This window comes from Mastigoproctus giganteus, chromosome 11 (genome assembly GCF_048544385.1).
Source record: "Mastigoproctus giganteus isolate SK-2022 chromosome 11, ASM4854438v1, whole genome shotgun sequence".
NCBI classification, from domain to species: domain Eukaryota; kingdom Metazoa; phylum Arthropoda; class Arachnida; order Uropygi; family Thelyphonidae; genus Mastigoproctus; species Mastigoproctus giganteus.
Window position 1 is genome coordinate 109,269,215 of NC_143585.1, and position 20,531 is coordinate 109,289,745.

Below are 20,531 nucleotides of genomic sequence, written 5' to 3' on the forward strand. Positions count from 1 at the left end.
TTAAAATTAGATAAAGGCAAGTTTAATGTTTCTTAATGTTTACATAATTTTCTCGGAGCCAACAAGTTCCCCATTAAAATAGGAGCCACTGGTGACGTTGGCATCCATACTACTCTACACAAGTCTCACGGTCTAATTGCTTCGGAAGCCTAAGGGATTGCTTTAGTCATGACACTCCGAGTCTAGGAACTGACTACAAATTATTAATGAAGTGAATTCGCTCAGTAATGTACCACGCTTGACAGCAAGTCAAGAATGACAGTGCGAGTTAACTATTCACAGTGACATATTGCATATCGTAAACATTTCTGCATTTAGAAGATCAAATTCCTTTTGTAATAGTCCTAAAAATCAGATTAATGAAGTTCCACATTAATGACCATCCGATACTAATTTGAATGCTGAATTGAACTAGTAATATGCTAGTCTGTTAAATAGAAGCACTTAACCATGTTAATATATTATTCATACTGTTGTCGATAGGGAGAAAGAGGCGTATGGCAATGTGAAGTACAAAATATATACCAACCCTGCTCCCAACGCATACACTCCTCTCTCTGAATTAAATTTCAAATGCCTAAAATTTAAACATGCAAGTTTCCAGCCTCCCTAGCTTTGAAATTTTATTCGTTTTCCCCAAACTGACAACTAGAATGAATAATATATAATTATTCAAGTGCATGCAACTAATGGGATAGCATATTATTCATTAATAAGGCATTTCAACCGTAATTCGGTACCTCTTCAATCATTAAGCTTCTAAACTCAGAAAATAAGTTGAAAGCTATAACTAATGAAAACAATTTAAAATTATTTCTAATAATAATATTATTCTATCACATTATCTGCGTTCAATTTATTAAAGACACGTTCTTCTGAGTGCCATTCTTGTAAGTTTATTTATATTTATTAATTATTATTTTATTTATTTTCACATATAATGATGCTGCTCTCACTTCCTGTGCTTTTGTTGGATACTGTACGGTAATAAGATTCCTGAGAGATCTTAAAGAAGAACACACATGCTGAAAGAACTTTCACTTCTGCCAAACGTTCAGATTTCTAAAAAAACCATTAATATCGCTTTCTCGATATTAACTTTAGAACGATTGATGAATCGCATTTCACCAAGACTTGCGTAAATCGATCATTTAAAGACAAGCCACTTTCAGCTGAAATAATGCACTTAAATAATGCAGTATCGTTAAGTATCATAAATCATGGCTAAAATATGCTAAAATGATAACTCTCGTTATATTGAAAATGTCACCAGGATACCCGTATTTAAAAGGATCTTTAGGTTTTACAAATAGAGTTGAGCATTATATAGTATGAGGAGAAAACATTTTCTGTACTTACAGTTCTGTTATGGTAGGTGGAATGATCTTCGGTACTACCTTAAGCTTTTGGCGTCCACAATGTACAACTGTACCAGTACAGCTACATCTGGAGGGACATAAAGAGTCTGGTCCACAACTGTCCAGCATCTCCAGCTCTAATGAAAACGATACACCCCATATTATACATTGTATATACATATATAATGTATAATGTGGAATATTTTATATATATATATATATATATATATATATATATATATATATATATAATGTATAACATGAAATATATATGTATAGAATAAGAAATTGGTTGCAGAATTATGGAGACAAAGAGCAAAACCAAGAAGTTTAGTATTAAGAAAGAAACAAATCAAACATTGGTGATACGATTATTTTTAAGAAATGTTCTATTGCTCATCTCTCTCTCTCGATGTGAGAAAAGCAGGTGTTAAGTCAAAACTACAAATATATGGGGAACGCTTAAATTGTCTCCCTTCCCAATATATACTCGTTTCATTAGTCCGTTCCGCTCAATCTGAAGTCAACTGCGCAGCGTGTGATCGTACATTTTTGTGTCAAATGATGACTTCATCATCAAGCAGTTGGAGTTGTTTTCATTTCTCGTTAATGATGAGTTCAATTTCGGAAAAATTAACAGCAGTGACTAGTGTTCGACCATTCTTCATCCTGCAAGTTGTGTTGCATTTCTTAAACAATCGACATAACGAATTTTTTACATATTTTACAATTTTTGACATTGCTGCTTCACCATACATGGCAATGATTTATTTGTTGGGTAGCTATTCATTTCTTCCTTTAGCCCATTACGAAACAGTTGACCACTCGCACTAATTTTATGTACTTGTTTATGGGATAGACCATTTGTAAAACTCCTACATTCCTGAACCGTCAATTTGGAAGTTAATCAGATCAAATTCAGCTCATTTGTCATACAGCTTTCTCTACTTGCTTTCCAATCTGCCTTCGTATTTGTCATCTCAGGGAAAAAATCATATCAAAACGATGACTGTACACATAAACATAACTTATCTGTTTATACTCCAGAACGATTCAGAAGAATTTTCAAGGTAGACAACACATTACTGTATTTAGTAGTTATGTGGTCTGAAACCACGGTAAACTCAAATCCGTGTACTACTACACTTCCGAGTTAATAGCTATGTCCCAACTAAAATCATTGTTATGACAGTACTTTACCATACGTTTCTGATTTTTTTTAAAACTCAAACATCAGAAAAAATGGATTAATAGATCTGTCCCAGAATAGCCATGTTATATACATTTATGCACAATATACAATATTTTATAATATTAAATGAAAGGCTCTCTTACATTATTCTGTATGTAGTCTCTTTTATTCGCACAACTAGATATTTTAAAGGTTCTTTAATTTTCATATTATACTAAAATATTATACTTCATGACAAACAGCCGAACAAAGTTTCAACTGTTGTATTTTTTTTGTATCCATGCTTCTGCTAATGCTTGAGAAAAGTAGTTTATCAGACAGGAATACACTTCAACAACGAATGTTCATTGTGTTTTATCAACGGTCGACTCAAATCAGGGCAAGATAAAAGAAATATAGTATTACTAAGAACAGTTTATAAAAAAAAAAATCTTACCATCACACTGAAAATCCTTTTGTTCCACGTCCTGGATCGGGATATCCCTGAGGGTATTCGGAGTCTGACAACGAGGATTGCCTGTTACAATATTGTGCTTCCTTAGCCAATCCGACAACCATCGAAGGTGACAGTTACAGTTGAGAGGATTTGCAAGTAAGTTCCTATAACAGAATAAATTCAGTTTCTTTAAACATAAGAACTTTATCTTTTGCTATGAAATGCATGCGAAGAGTTGGAAGTATCTTGTTATGTAGAGTAACCAATTACATTTTGATATACATTTTTTAAATTTATTTTATACTTTAACGTAATCATTCCATAAAATGAGAAGCGTTATCAAAATTTCATTTACAGAATACTTACAATGTTGACAAGGCACGCATCCGTTCAAATGAGCCAGGCATGATACAACGGATCTTGTTGTCATAGAGCGACCTGGTTTTAAAAAGAAAAAAAAAAAAAGGAGTATTGATTACATAACGGAATAATATCAATAATTTCTTCATGGCTCAATATAAAATCAAAAAATAACACGTATGTAACAAATAAATTTGTTTGTATTCAACTTTGTGTGCAGAATCCAACGGTATCATTAGGTTTTTCTCTAATATCAATATTTTGGTGGCAACTGAAGGTTATATGTTTTGACGATATTTATATTTTTGCATAAGTACATACTGATACTGTGATACAGTATAAAAGCCTACAAATATACATAAAAGGACTTTATTTTTTTGCAGTTTGCTATGGAAACGTGGTCTGAAGTAGGGGAAGCATAATATCGTTGGCGGTACCAACGATGAATAGCGAGTCTGTTGTAGTAATTGCAAGACAATATTAGAGGGATGGTTTCGTGGAAGTTTATATTAAGTGTATGCCTTTTGTCTCCAATGTGGAGAGAGCTCACAAATCACCGTGACGATTGCTAATTTTACATGATGGACAAATCAAGGTTTAAAATGTCTGCGGATCGAAAAGCTGTAGTGTATTCCCAACATGTCACCTTCTATTGTTCCGATGTCGCACAGTGAAAACTGGCAATTTCCAATCCACCTTCCCCCACAAGTCTTCAGAATTGGATAACCAAATTGGTTGATTAGACGATGAATCTAGTGAACAGAATAAATGGGATTACACCTCAGAGGCCTCTTTAATAAAGCGATACATTTCGTTATCAGCCAGAATTAAATGACTTTGTGAAAGATCTGGGCCCAGCCAAATCCAATGCAAACTCTTACCATCTCATTTAAAAGAGTAGAAACTACAGATCGTTTCATTGCATTTGGATAGCAGCTACTGTTTTTATTTGATTGATCTTTAAAAAGAAATTGTTTTGGAACGTACATACATCGACTTCTATTGAGCACTTTGTTTTTATTAAAAGGGACTATAGAAATATTAAACGTGTTAGTGAAGACCAAGTATGACCAATTAGAATGAGAATCTGCGGGTATTTCAAGATGCTGGGATTCCTTCTGGATTTACAAGGTGATTTCATTAAGTTCTGGGACGGAAGGACCAGTAGACAAGATGTACAGGGGGATAGAGAGGGGGGAGAGATGCCAGCATTGAATTGCAGTTTGTTGAACACAATGTAATAAACAGTCTCTTGATTCCAAGATAGCTGGGACTGGTCAAAAAATTTGAGAAACCATTAGATCCTTAAGGCGACACACCTTCAAACGTATACAGTTGGTTTCTAATATTCTGATGCAAAAGCAAAAGGTTGCATTGATCCAAATGTTAAGCAACTGTTGACCTCACAAGTTCAAAATGACTGATGCTGAGCGAAATGCTTGGGGGTCGTTTTGCTTTGCAGTGAATGACTTTCTTGGTAAAATTAAGAGTAAAAATTACAAAGAAATAGTTTATGTTGATCGAAAATTACGAAAAAGAAGTCGTGTGTGTTGTCCTATGTAAAATGACTTCTGAACCTTAGTTCAACTAAGGTTCGGAACCATAGTACACTCTGAAAATGCATAACTCTGTAGAATAACTAATGAGCACAGTGTTATGTTTGCGTAATGCCCATTGGACACCAGGGAGCAGCTATCACTGGGGTGGCTGCTGGTATCTGTCCACGCCACAAGGAGACAAACCACAACTATACTCTTACTGTAATATAATAAGAAACCCCACAATCGCGTAGAATCCTATCATAAGACAGAAATCTCATATATCCACAGGAGGAAATGCAATTCCAACGGATGCCAGTAGATTCCGTATCACGAGGAGCCTAACCCAGTGGCACCACAAAAAAAAAAAATAAATAAATAAAATAAAAATAAAATGTCTCCAGAAGAGCTAAAAACTAGCCAATTCTGCGGCCAAAGAAGCGATCATTAAAAAAAAAAAAAAAAAAGGATCAACTATCGTGAAAAGACAGTTAGGAATAACTATCCTTTTTCACGATTTCGTCTCCTCGACTCTGTGACTCAGAAGTCACAGAGTCGAGGAGATGAAAACAGAAAACATAGTCAATATCCGTTGTCACGTATCCCTAATCAGTGACTTGCATCTGAGTTCTATCAGAATTCAGTCAGGGAACATAATTTTAAGAGGATGTAGCAAAATTCGAGGTGGATTTAGCCAGAGCAAAAGCCAATCAGCTTCCATTACTTGCACCTGTATTTTTTTATATATATTTTTTCAGACCAAATCTGGGCGCCGTTAATGCAGAGAATGGGAAGAAATTCCACCAGGACATACAGTCAACGGAAAAGAGCCATTAAGGAAGATGGGATGAAAGTCATGGGCGCCTATATTTGGTTCTTCGTTTGTAATAATCAAACTGGCCACAATAAAAAGAAAAGAAAACCGTTCAAACGTATATTTTTAAGGAAATATCTTTTGATTAACCTGAAAATGGTTTATAATTTTTAATTTGCATTTTTTAGCTTACTGTTTAACTGTAAAAAACAGTAATACTCTACTGTGTACAGAAGTTAAACATTATTAATAGATCTGACGAGTATTATTACACATGTATTTTTATTTCACTTCTGAGCAAACCATTGATGTTGTACAAAAACGTAGGACATATTCGGAATCAGTATATCAGAATTCATAAATGAACACCAAAGAAATATGCAGATAAACAAAATCTTCTTGAAAATTTGTTATATAGTGTAATCAACAAAAGCTAAGTAACATTAAATAAAAGCGCACTAAAATAATTAATTACCACAATTAGAATGTTATTTATTATATCCCCGGAGTCCAGTGATTAAATCTATTCAAAACAGCTTATCACTCTCTTCAAAATGAATTAAAAGAGATCTTGGCGTTATTTGCTTACTTTTATATATTATATTATATGAAATTTCCGCGAAAATAAAAAAAAGCCACGATTATTTTAGAGAAGAGTTTTACTCACAGCAGACGGACCGAATCCAGGTCAGCAAAGGTGTCGTTAGTAATACACGTTAGTTGATTAGTTCGCAACATCCTGAAATAACAAGAAACCAGGTGTTAGTGAAGAAAGTCCCTGGAGTTCTCATAGGTATCATGCAGTGAATTTAATAAATCATAAAAATATCAGAAGAACAGATAAGATGCGCTAGATCGTAAGAAAAATATCGAAAATTATCATATGAAATAAATATAGAAAGCTGTTTTTCATGATAGTAAATAAACATTGGATTAAATTTTGATTTAGATAATTTTAGATTTATTTCATTTTCTTAAATATTTAAATTTAAGGAAATTGTTCCATATTGTTAGGGTCGCTTACTTATTTTCTGTATTAGAATATTGTTCTAAATAATATGTAATATCTGGTACAAACAGTTCTATTACTAAAAACTTTGAATAGTCCCCTTTAAAATGTGACAGTAAATTCTCTCTATATATAAAAAGGAAATATTTTCCATAACTGCATAAATTAGTTTCCATAGCTGCGCGAACATTCATGCGCTTTTTTCCCATCCTGCATTTTGAAGTGGGGGAAACCTAAATAAACGCTCTCAATTTTTTAAAACTGTGCTACAATTTGCACATGACTGCGAATAACATTTTTATATTACCCAGAAACTGGGTAAGTAGGAGTTCCTTATTTTAGATAGTAAAATGATTCAGCAGGTGGGTGGGTTTATTACCAAATTTTATCAGAAACAAATAACTTAGTTAATTGGAAAAATGGCATAAAATTGGACGCCAAAATTAGTCTGTCTAGTTGAGATAAGAAAAGCTATTATTTTCGGTATAAGAAAATAATCTCATTACACCTCTAAAGTTGTTCCAAAAAATATTTGTTCAGAAGTTTACAAAATTAGTTGTGAAATACCCGATGCAGTGGCGCCACATTTCTGCTAATGTTCCATCGTAGACAAATCAATACTTTATCCTATGCAGCCAAGATATTCTCTATAAACGAGGACTCATGTTGTAGGGTTAGCAAAACTCTTAACGAGTTTTCATTTTGGTGTTTCTTCGAGTAAGGACATTTTTTGGATATTTACTGTCTTTTTATTAACCGAAAGTAAATTCGGCTTCTTTTGGACTCAATAAATAAAATGATATGAGCAATTATTTCAAGATATTTTCCCTAGACTATAAAACTATTTCTAAAAATAAATAAATAAAAGAAAACTGAAGAGAGCACATTTCATTAAAACATATTTTAAACAAATTTGAACAGATAATTCAAATACAAAACCATGCTGGCTTTCGACGTTTTCATGGCCATTTTAGATTATACAATGGTGACACGCTGCTTTCTAAATGATTATTTAGATTTGTAACCTAGATACGCAACCGTACATAAGGGTTTTAAAATTAATTTATCCATTTAACACCCACTCTTATATGATAAAGATATTCGTTTACTTCAGTTAAGAACAAATTTTAATCCAACATTTTAAGTTATCCTTCGCAGAACAACACTACCTGGATTTGGTGCATTATAGCCTTAGTTCCTAATGCGCCAATAAAATCCAAATCAAATCAAATCCTTCGCAGAACAAGCGTTTACTCCGTTATTTGCGGATAAGAAATTTGTTCTTAAGAAATAACACTGCGATAGTAAATGGCAGTGTTATTTCTTAAGAACTTGGCAGTGTATCCTCGTAATGTTGTCAAAAATAACGATATTGTTTTTAACTTGCTATCTGTATCTCAAAGTATGGTATGAGTGTTATTTACTAATTTTGTTGGTTAGAATCAGCAGTACACAGTATTTTCAAAGATAGCTTAACATTCACTCTTTGCAATGTATGGATGTTTCTGATACTAAGCAACCAATACTTACAGCGTTTTTACATTGGCTAAGCCAGCAAACATCTTGGGTCGTATCTGCTTTAGCTTGTTTTCCGTCAGCAGCCTGCAGGAGAAAAGAAAAGACAGAACAGAATGATTAATGGTAAAAAGAATGCAATCGTACATCAGAAGGGTTTTTCCAGAAAATTAAGCACGCTACTACCCGACGCCATTACGGTCCACTAAACATCACTTGTGTAGGTATTGCCTGAAACGGGTTAAGCGCTTCCAAAAGGTCTCCCTCAAACGACCAACCTTGTCGGTCTGCTAAGGCTCTTAAAATTCTGTGCCTAAATTTTCCTATTACCTAAAGAATGCAGATCTCTTTAACTATGCAAGAGGGAATTACACCGAAAGTTTGGAGAATGTTAAGCGTAATTCAAGGTAATAGGGACTACGGACATTATGCAACTTGGGATCGAGAAAACTGCAATTTTAGTGCTCGTCAACTGGAATGTTGGCAGATTTTGAAGTCTACATTCCTTCAAGAACCAAGAATGGAGGGAAAATTAATAAAAATACTTCGAAACAGGTGTTTCCCTTCAAGTAGCAATTTCTGTTTTAGTAATGGCTTGTGTAATGATCAAACTTTTCCAAGTGTATTAGTTGACTAAAGATGTCAGTCATTTTATTATGAACTTGGGTTTCTAAGAGAGGAAACTACAGAATGTTTACAACTGTTAAATATACGGGTTAAAATCACAATGCTTCACGATGTTACTGATAACTATCTTTTATTCTGTAAGGAATTCACAAGCATCCATCAGATTTATCGGTCTTTAGGCCGATGAATCTGAGCGATGCAACCTTTGGACGATATAACATTTTGTCACTAAAGCACGATTAAGTTTATTTCATAAATCACTATTGGTATAAACTGAAATTCGATGCGTCTTATGTTCTCATCCGACTAAAATCTCTTTGGTAGAAAATTGTACATTAAAAGTTAATGCACAGTCATCAATGCCATTTTCAAAATAAAAAATTCTACGGCAACCAATACTAGTATTCGGTGGTTAAAGGGTCAAGCACTTTTTTGTGGCGGATGTTGTTGTTGTTGTTTGAGAGCTATTGGCGCAAGAGCAGCTTAGGCTATAGTGCGCCTAATCTAGGTTAGAGTTTCATATTTCGACATTTTTTATTATGTTGTTCAGATGGGAAGCCAAGATTTTATTTTATAATTACGTAACTTTTTGGTAAATGTTATACTATTTATTTTTATATGTATTGGTAGTATCCGATTAACTTAAGGAAAAAGAAAACGTCGGTAATATTTGGCCGGTTATCTAAAATTGTTTTGAGCGTTAGGTTGTTTTGTGCGTTCGTGGTTATTTGAAAGGCTTTTATACGTTCTGAAGTAAATCTTGGACAGTTCACCATGAAGTGATGTACAGTGAGTGGAACTTGACAGTTTTGGCACTGAGGAGGGTCTTCACCTCTGAGTAGGTAAGAATGGGTCATATGGGTATGCCCAATTCGCAATCGAGCAAGGATCACTTCTTCGTGTCTGTTGGATCGGCAACTGGTAGTCCATGGTCGGAGTGTTTGTTTAATTACACGAAGTTTGTTGTTACTTTGATCTTTCCAATGTTGTTGCCATTGTTTTAAACTGCTTTGGTGGATTAACGACTTGTAATCGGTATATGGTATTGAGCGGAATGCATAGTAAGAGGTAGCAGCTTCTCTTGCCGCTTTATCTGCTTTTTTATTCCCAGTTATTCCTGTGTGGCCTGGAATCCAACAGAAACTGATCTTGTGATTATTTTGCAATAGCTTAGATACTGTATATTGTACCTGTTGTAAAACTGGGTGTGCTTTAGTATTGGCATTCTGTAAAGCAATGACAGAGCTAAGCGAGTCCGTGAAAATTATGCTGTCTGCTATCTGTTCATGTTTAATTTTGTTTACGGCCATCAAAATGGCTTGTAATTCTGCTGTAAAGATGCTGCATTCTTTTGGAAGTTGTTGGATGAGAGTACAGTCTTCAGAGTGAATCGCAGCTCCTACACAAGTTTCTGTTTTTGAGCCATCTGTGTATATGAAAGTTGAATGTTCATATTTTTCTTTGTATGCTGCATGTAGTTGCTGGTAGTTTGTTCTCGGGAGATTTGTTTTCCCCCAAGATTGGAAATGCAGGTCACACACAGGTTGAATTATGATCCATGGTGGAATAATGTGTGTAGTCGTGGTAGCTATGCTATCATAATTAAGCTCTCGGCATAACAGTAAATCTTTTAGTCGGATGTTGGAAGGGCGGTTTATTCGTGGATGGGCTTGGTATACATTTTCCAAGTACGATGAAAACAGAACCTCTCTATTTGGATGGTCGGTGATGGATTTTATCTTTGCAGCATAGTGTAATAATAGGTTCTGTCGTCTAAGTTGTAGTGAAGGTTCATGGGCTTCTGCATATAGGCTTTGTACAGGTGAAGTGCGAAAAGCTCCAAGTGCTATACGGAGTGCACTGTGGTGTATGGGATCTAACCATCTCAGTGCACTTGGTCTTGCAGAGTCGTAAACTGGTGCTCCATAGTCCAGCTTGGAACGCACTATTGCTCGATAAAGTTTAAGTAGTGTCTGTCGATCTGCACCCCAAGTTGTTGCGGAGAGAACTTTGAGTAGATTTAACTTCTTGATGCAAGAATGTCTTAGTTGCTTAATATGTTCAAGGAATGTCAGTTTTTTATCTAAGAGAAGTCCTAAGAATCTTATGTTTGGTACAACTGGGATCATATATCCATCTAGTTTAAGTTCAGGATCTGGGTGTAGGTTTCGTTTCCTACAGAAGTGTATACATGCAGTTTTCTGTGTGGAAAACCGGAAGCCATTTGTTTGTGCCCATTGACTTATTTTATTTATTGCTCCCTGTAACTGCCGTTCTATAGTTCGCATACTCTGAGAATGATAGGACATACTGAAATCATCAACGTATAAAGCGGTATCAATAGGTTTTGGTATATGCTCAGTTATGGAGTTTATTTTGATAGCAAAGAGGGTTGTGCTAAGCACAGACCCCTGAGGTACACCCTCTTCTTGGGTGAAAACTTTTGAAAGAGTATTCTGCAATCTAACTTGAAATGACCTGTGGAGTAAGAAATTTTGAATATATTTAGGAAGATGTCCACGTAATCCAAGGTGGTATAGGTTTTGAATAATTCCATAACGCCACGCAGTATCGTAAGCTTTTTCTATGTCGAAACATATCATTACGTGGTGCTCTTTTCGGATAAAGGCATTCCGCACACTGTTTTCTAATTTGATCAGTAAATCTAGTGTTGAACGATTTTTTCTGAAACCATGCTGTGCTGGATTGAGGAGGTTATTTCTGTTCAAAAACCATGTTAGACGAGCATTGATAATTTTCTCCATAACTTTTCCCAGGCAACTGGTTAGAGCAATTGGACGGTAGTTGCGTGGGTCAGAGAGGTCTTTCCCCGATTTTGGGAAAGCAAGAATTATTGCATGACGCCAACTGTCTGGAAATTGGTTTTCTAAGAAGATTCTGTTATATAGTTCTAGTAATGCCATTTGGGATTGATCATCGAGTTGTTTTAACATCATATAGTGGATTTGGTCTGGACCTACAGCACTTTGCTTTGTCTGGGATAGAGCGTGTTTCAATTCGTAGAATGTTAAGGGTAGGTTGTACTCTTCATTATTTCTTGTGGAAAAATTCAGTTTATGTCTTTCCATTCTTGCCTTGTATATTTGAAAACTGGGAGTATATGAAGTGGTCGCTGATATTCTGGCGAAGGTTTCGCCCAGTGCATTGGCTATTTCTGATGGCTCTGCAGTGACTTGTCCATTCCAGTTTAGGATCGGAGTTGGGGTAATCGGGTATCTGCCACTCATTTTGTTAATTTTATTCCAGACAGTTTTAGATGGTGTGGAACTTGTTAATGTAGATGCAAATTTTATCCAGGATTCTTTCCTACTGGCCCGCCTAATATATCTGGCTCTTGCCCGTGCCTTCTTGAACAATATGAGGTTCTCTAAAGTTGGATATCTGCGAAAAGTATTCCAGGTTTTGTTTCGCTCTTTCTTAGTCTGCGCACATTCTGCATTCCACCATGATTTTGGATGTGTTGGAAAGTGAGACGATGTTTTTGGGATAGAGTGTTCAGCAGCTTGAATTATTTTATTTGTTATATATTGTACTGCTGCATCTAACGGTTTTTGCTTGATGGTATCAACATTTAGTTTTGCTAATGTTTTATAAGTTTCCCAATCTGCTTCATTTATTTTCCATCTGGGAGTTTTGCGTGACTTGCATGTGGTTCCTAGTGCCATGGTGATGATTATTGGATAGTGATCACTGCTGAGAGGATCACTGTGCACTGACCAATCAAGTCTTGGAAATAGTATTGGAGAACATATAGATAGGTCTATAGCTGTAGTATTTCCTGATGGAAGATGTGTATAAGTATGTGTGCCGTCGTTCAACAAAGTTAAATCATTCTCGTCTATCCATTTTTCAATTTGTTTTCCTCTCCGATCTGTGGTTGTGTTACCCCACACAGGGCTATGCCCATTGAGGTCGCCTAGTATACAGAAGGGGGTTGGCAACTGCCTTACAATGTCTTCTAAGTCCTGTTGTAATAAATTTTGGTTTGGTGGAACATAAATAGTTATTACTGTTATGAGGGATCTAACGGCTATGCGTACTGCAATCGCTTCAAGGGTTGTGTTTAGCGGGACAATCTGGGAAGGAATGCGAGAATTTATTAGTATTGCCACACCACCATGGGTTGTGCCACCTGTTACTCTGTCCTTTCGGTATGCTGTATAGTTCTTTATTAAGGTAGAGTCTTGAGGTCTGAGGTAGGTTTCTTGTAAGCAAAGACATAATGGTGCATACTGTGTAATCAGGTCATATATATCACCTATGTTAGTGCGGAGTCCTCTACAATTCCACTGGATTATGGTTTTCATTATTTGATTTTGGAGAGGTTTTCGGTCTGTTTCCTAGATGCTGTTTTAAGTCTTTCACACGTTGGTTTTTCCTTTTTCGGGAAATATGGTTTTCCGGTGTCTATATCGTCTTCCGCGAAAATCTCTAATACTGGTTCATCTGCTTGGTTGGGTGCTTCTGTCTCCATTTGTTCGGTTGCTTTCTGACTTATGACATTATGTTTTCCTTGAGGTGCTTTCGATTCTGAGTGTTTCTTATCGGGAGGCACGGAAAGTGGTGTGTTGGTGAGTTTCTCTTGATGTTTTGGCTGGGAAATTGTGAGTAGTGCTCGTGCCCAGTCTGAGATAGATTTCTTTGGAGGAACTGTAAAATCTGTTTGGGTTTCTATTGTACGACAATTCGTTATGACCTGCGCGTAGGAAGGTCTGTTTAAGATAGTCGGGTGTATAGTTCTCTTAGCTTCTTGGTATGTGACAGAATGTTCCACTTTATACCGCTGAATCTGCTTTTCTCTTTTCCAATATTCACAATTCTTGGAATAGGCAGAATGGTCTCCCTTGCAGTTTGGACATTTCGGTTTCTCGGATGAACAGTTCTGATTGCTGTGATCCTGGGACCCGCAGTTGGAACAGATAGCTACACCACGGCATGCCATTTGTGAATGACCATACTTTTGGCATTTAAAGCAGCGGAGAGGATTTGGAATGTATGGTCTGATGTTACAATTTAGATATCCGGCCTTCACAGTTGTAGGTGGTTTAGGAGTGTTGAACGTTAGTATGATAGTTCTGGTTGGGATAAGTGTCCCATCTCTTGTAATTTTAATCCTTCTCACAGCTATAACGCCTTGATTTTCAAGTTCATTTTTAATTTCTTCTTCGGAGACGCTGATAAGGTCCCACTCAGAAATTACTCCTTTCGATGTATTTAGTGTATTATGGGGAGAGACCTTTACTGGGATCCCACCAAATGTTTTCATTTGAAGCAGTCTTTCTGCGTGTTTGGCATTTGCTGTCTCGACTAGAATGTCGCCTGATTTTAGTCGCTTAACATTTTTTGGTGTTCCAGCCACACTTTCTAAACATTTCTGGATGACGAATGGCGACAATTTTCCTAATGGCTGTTCTGTCGTAGAATTAAAGACAATAAAGGTAGGTGCATTAAGTGATGCTATTTCCTTTTTTTGCCTTTTGGTTGCAGTAGTCACATTGTCCTCATTTTTCCGACTCAAAGGAGTCAGATCTTTGGGATTCGTGGTAATGTTTGAGTCATTCATGTTTGCTCCTTTTGGCCCTGGGAGTGAGAGCTTTTCCTCCCAGGTTTCCGGCCCCGCCACGGGGAGGCAGGAGCGGTGCCACCTAGTGACCAAGCGGAAGTAGATTAGTGGTTAGTAGGACTAGAATATATATAAAAGAAAGGTGACTTTCCTTTCTTAGGAACCTTTACACTGATACTTTTCAGTAACTATATATATTTACAGAAGAGAATTAACTTTAAACTCTTGATATATCTAACACTCTTTCACTATATGAATCGCTTTAGAATTGCACAGAAATCGCCTGATCACTAGAAACGCTTGGCACTCGGGGCCTTTGTGGCGGATTCGGACATACAACATGCATATCTGTAGATCATATAGTTGCCCAAAGATTACAGCCAAGAGTAACAGTAATAATGGTATTAAATCAGTTAGTTTCCATTCTGGATTCGGGATTTCTGTTTAAATAATAAATAAAAGTGAAACCAATTTTCAACTCACTCATAAGAGTATTTATATATCACTGAATTCCTATAAATGAAGTCATTGTGTAAAATATGTGAACTAGCATTATTATGGGTGGATGGAAGTTCACAAATCAATCTTTAAAGAACTGTTATAACTATTGCCTTAATTATTAGAATTTTTCTCAGAATGGTACGAATATATGGCGAGAGGAAAAAAATCTGAAAGTGAATGAAATCCATTCACTTTCAGATTCTGAATTTTTATAAAAACGTTCTAATTTGGAGAACTGCCTCTCGTTAAATTTTACAGGTTTGTTGGCAAAAGTAATTAATACGAGATTGTCTTTCTTTTGATAGACAATATGAACAAATCAAAACTCAAGTCCTTCATTGATACTGCCGATCGCAATCAATTATATGACCGATTTTTATTCGGGTGAAGCTGGATAACTAATTTCTAAATCAGCTAAGGAGAGTGAATATAAACGGCGGACAGGAATATTATCCAGTTTTGATTTTGTCCAGACACAGAGCACGAAGAGTCTGTATTATGATATCCAAACATTATTTAGTTAATTAATCCTGAGAAGGGGTTCAATGTTTGTTGAAGAGCCATTCATTAAATTTAAGGAATAAAGTATACGGATATTTCATTACGGTTTTCTAAACAACTTCCCTTAATGAAAAATATAATTTAAAAGCCCTTACCACTTGATTGATTCATTCTGATTTTAACCAGAGAAATATACTTAACTTATAATATACAAAATGACGTTAACCACTGTCCTCCCCCACCGGATGGAGCAGGCCTGAGTTCGAAACCCGTTAATGACGCGAAGAATTTTTATGTTTTTTTTCACAGCGTTGCTGATTTAGTTGGTCTCAGGTCGAGGGTTGCATGGATTGTGACCCAGGAACTTGGGTTTTTCATCCAGCAAACCGACCACGCGATTAAAGACAGTACACTAACGCCTCATAGCCTTAGTCGTCTTGGTGCTTAACAAGCATCCAACCTAATTGCTCTTTGAATTTTTATTCTGACTGAACCTTTAGGCTTATCAGCTTTGTTACATCAATATGCATTAGTAACATGGTCATATCTTACTAATATTTAAACTCTAAAATACGTAAGACCATGGCTAGACATTAAAATTTTAAGCATGCATTGACTTAAGCAATAACAATCCGTTGTACGCATGTCAGTAACGCTCAAACTCATTAACGCCGTCTAATTAGGCTCAATGACCTAAGTCTATTTCAGACTTAAGAATGTTTTCAACATCTTTTACATAAGAGGGATGCTGAATCATTGTACCACATGACTAGGTTCACGTGATCCTCCTATTCTAAATCCCCATAATGGTTATTTCATTAGGAAATGAGTCGTGTTGTTACTTGATTTGTCTTAGAACATTAACTAAGATGAGAAACGCACACATCCCCACCGAATTAATCGCCCACGAATCTTACCTAAATTAATGAATGAGTAATCTGCTTGTTTTATCGCTTTTTGATGACCAAAACAATATAATGATAATTAACTTGCCATTAGCACTGCTTGAAGGTGTGGGATACGCGTCCAGCTCTTACATAGTAGATTTTCTTTAGGATAACCTCCTTATACCATTAAAATTGACTGCTATCCCACCTGATTGTATAGGGCGATTCAAAAGTCTGTCATAACAAATATATTTAACACATACAAGTATACTTAATACGGTTAGAACATTTACCTTAATTTCAATACATTTTATTGAGTGAAATTTGAATTATCATTAGTGTGGACTTTTTAATCTCAGCAGAATCAATTTTTTTAACTTCGATTTTGAACTAAAATTACTACAAAATTGGAGTATATTTTAAAGTACCTTAGAAGTATAAATAATTTTAAAGAATTTTCTAAAAACTTAACAATAATCAATGTAAAACTAACGGCGAATAATTTTTAATGGCAGCCATCTTTTGCTATGATTTTTCAATTAAAATTGTTTGATTTTTGTGAGATACCAGGCTGTTGGTTACAATAGTTTCGATCTGTGCAACAATATTTACTGTATTCACTTTCAAATTGTGATATCGATGAAATACGATTAGAAAGAAAATTAAAATAATGAAGGAAATAATTAGAATAAAAGAAACATCTCCAAAAGAATGCGGATATTCTGGATCGTCGGAAAGAAAAAAATGAAGAAAACTGGAAAATGAAACAAGGAGCTTTATGGAGATTCTCTCTTCTACCAATGCATGAATAAAAGAAAGGCGAAAACGCTGAATATAAAATGGAAGGCCATGTTAGTTCTGGTGAACACATGATCGCCAGAAAATATCTAACATAATTAAATAATACTAAATAAACATTTTGGTAATGCCATTTATTTGAAAGTGGTGCAATACTATGGCAACTCGTGGAAATTATTTAGACATGTGATGATTTATAAGATTTTTTTCTACTGCTTTTTTACTTAATTTATAATTGCTTATTAATTAGAAAGCAATCTTACCTAATTTAAGTCAGCTTATATTAAATCGGATCAAGTACAAAATCGTTTTTTTTAAGGTTAAAACAAAGAGATAAAATTGAAAAAGAAACTAAAAAAATTTAGAATAATTAATAGAATTACCTTCCAAAATATTACCTAGCTAAACATTAATTAGGTAAATTTAGATTATCTCTTAAAAGTGTAATAATATTTGTAAAAATTAAAGACATTCTTATAAAAAAGTTTGAAAAGAAGGGATAAGGAATTTTTTTTTTGACTGATTTCAATTTTTGTACACTTTAAAGACAACACACAAATCGTCAACAGAGAATATACAGTTAGATTGTTTTTTCATTCATCGAACCATTCAATTGCATATATTTTTCTAATATATGTTGTCTCGAAATTGAAAATTAAAGGACTCTAAGGTATACGACTTGAATTTATGTTTGCAACTTTGGAAGAAGTGTCCCATTTAACCACAAACATCATGGCAGTTTGCAGCAGAAAGTTTTCATTGTGAAAGCGATTTTATTGAGTTAAAATATGTTCAAGATATGAAACGCGATCTCTCACGAGCCAAATAAGAAAGAGGTGGTGGAACGACGTCTCCACTCACGTCTACACCAGTGGTATTAGGTAATGGCCACCTTGTCATTTATGACTGGGCGTGATGTAAAACAGTCACGTAACGGTGAGATCAGGTGATACAGCTCTGCTCGAAGGCTGTGTGTGGCATGTCTCGCGATGTTGGCTTTGTGAGATCTAAAAGTGGTCACGAACAAACTGACCGTAGGTATCAGAAAACTTAGGAAATACCTAAACAAATATCTGGCTATTTTATTGTGCAGTGCAGTGAGACATAAAAGGTACTTTTAAAGCAAGGATCGGAGAAAAGTAAACATTTCTGTGCTTGGATGGACAAATGTCTGTGAGGACGAATCAAACAGACGCAAGCTTTAAAAATTCTGAGTTTAAAAGAAACAGAAAATTCCATCCAGTAAAGCAGCAATGTTCGTAGTTAATGTGATAGGTAAATGAAGATAAGGTATTCTGAAAAACTTGTTTTATTTTGCCTAATCTACAGATTAGTTATTACAGTTCAGTGTAACATATTTTCGTGTGCATACACGTATTAATCGAAACATGTCAAGATAACGTCCAATAAAATAAAATAACAAAATCTACTTTTCTTTGAGTTAGCAAATATGAAACATTACGTCACTGGGTTGGCTGGTATATAGTCCAGACTGTATATAGTTCAGACGGTGGCCATACTCTTTAACACTTGAATTGAGGATTTAAAAAACAAAATGGCTACAACAATTTATACCTAGCAATAATACTTTATAAAGCCAAAATGGAGAACAGCAACTAATATCTAAATGAGTTTAAGACTCAACTGATATCTTCCCTAAAATTCTTGCATTGTTTCTATATTTCATTCACACCGAGATATATGGACAGTTGTGCGCCTTTATGTGCTATCTTTATTACTCTGGATGTTAAAACGAAGCTGCTAACTGTGATTTTGAAATGACTAAATTTGAAAACTATATATACCGTCTGGGGGGGGATATAACAACTTCTGGGCATTTCAATGCTTCCATCTTCTTTCACTGAAAAACGAACAGAAACGTTCTACAAGATTTTGCAACTATTGCGCTTTAAAAACTATAACGAAATAAAATAGAGAAAAACAGATTTGATGTGGCTGATAAAAAAAAAAATAAGATTACTTTGAAAGCAGAACAGAAATTGATCCAGTAACCTTTAGTTCATAAGAAAGTTCACACTTTACTGGTACTTGAGCCATAGAACTGAGAACTTTAAGAGAAGTACAAGGGTTGACAAAATAATGGAAACACTTGATATGAAAGCAGCAGTTTTTGTAATGGCTGCATGGTGTACGTATTTATGAACATGCTGTGATGATTTATTTTATTTCTTGCAAGTGATACTTCATAGTATCACCTGCAAGAAATAAAAGACGATAAAGGCTGATGTTTATTTAGAGGTGATATAAGAAGGCAAATGAAAAACAAATGACTGAACTGTCTGAATTCCAAAGAGATCAAATTTTGTTGGTGCACCTTTAGCATGGGCATCGGTGACTACAACGGCCTATATATATACATTTTTTTTTAATTTATCCAGCGCAACTGAATTGAAATTGATATCTGCATTCACCAAGCATGCAAAAACAAAATCTGACAGGACGATGTTTGTGGCAGAAAATCGAAGCTGACTGAAAGAGATTGCTGAATACCGAAAAGGATTGTGGCCCGAAAACATAAAACTACTGCTTCAGAATTTAATGCGTCTCCTGCTTGCTTCCAAAATAACTTCAGAATTTAATGCGTCTCAGAAATTCAGTTTCTAGCGAAACAGTTCGGAAAAAACTTCATAAAGCTGAAATTTATGGCACAGCCGCCATTTCTAAGCCACTTGATGCTGGTGATAATACTAGAAAGAGGATGCAATGAGACAAGGAGCACAAAAACGGTCACTTGATGAACTGGACGCACGCAATATTTTCATTTACACTTTTTCCAACGTTACAGAGAGTTTATATTCGGCGAATGCCAGAAGCGCATCATCCTGACTGTCTTGTGCCAAATCTCAAACATGGAGGAGGCTCCACAATGGTTCGGGCAGAAATAACTTGGTATTCTGTAGGTCCTATCATTACCCTGAACGGCGAATTACTGCCACTGATTAACCTGATATTCTGAGTGACCAGGTTCATCCCACGGTGTAAACATTGCTCTCACAAATGGTGCCATGTTCCAATACACACAGCCAGGTGTCCAATCTTGGTTGGATGAGCGTAAAACTGAAGCCAAATATCTCTCACGGCTTGCACAATCATCAGACAAACGTTACAGACCCACCGTGGGCATATTTGGAGAAGAGTGAGAAACAAATTTAAAGCACTCGAACCATTTCTCCATGAAAACGGTCCAATATTCCTCTTAAGACAGTTCAATATTTATTTGTATTTATTTCACATATAATATAAAATGTTTTAAAAGCAAAGGGTGGATTGACACCATATTAGTTCATACCTGTAACACTTATCACAGGCATTTCCATTATTTTATCCACCCGTATTGGTGTAATCTGGGAGCGATTCTTTTGAGAAACACGACGACATCACTATATTCTT

At 35.5% G+C, this 20,531-nt stretch overlaps 1 protein-coding gene across 4 annotated transcripts in view; it reads right to left on the bottom strand.

Moving 5' to 3' along the window:
- Positions 1 to 20,531, bottom strand: part of LOC150078344 (protein slit-like) — a 715,724-nt gene that overhangs the window by 69,601 nt on the left and 625,592 nt on the right. For 3 of the 4 annotated variants that reach the window (XM_090385081.1, XM_090385080.1, XM_090385078.1), the window contains 5 exons: positions 8,238 to 8,309; positions 6,366 to 6,437; positions 3,353 to 3,424; positions 2,987 to 3,150; positions 1,360 to 1,495 (listed from right to left, as the gene is read on the bottom strand). In XM_090385081.1, coding sequence (XP_090241207.1) covers positions 1,360 to 1,495; positions 2,987 to 3,150; positions 3,353 to 3,424; positions 6,366 to 6,437; positions 8,238 to 8,309 — 516 coding nt within the window. The remainder of the gene's footprint in view (positions 1 to 1,359; positions 1,496 to 2,986; positions 3,151 to 3,352; positions 3,425 to 6,365; positions 6,438 to 8,237; positions 8,310 to 20,531) is intronic. The other variant, XM_090385079.1, reaches the window with a different exon arrangement.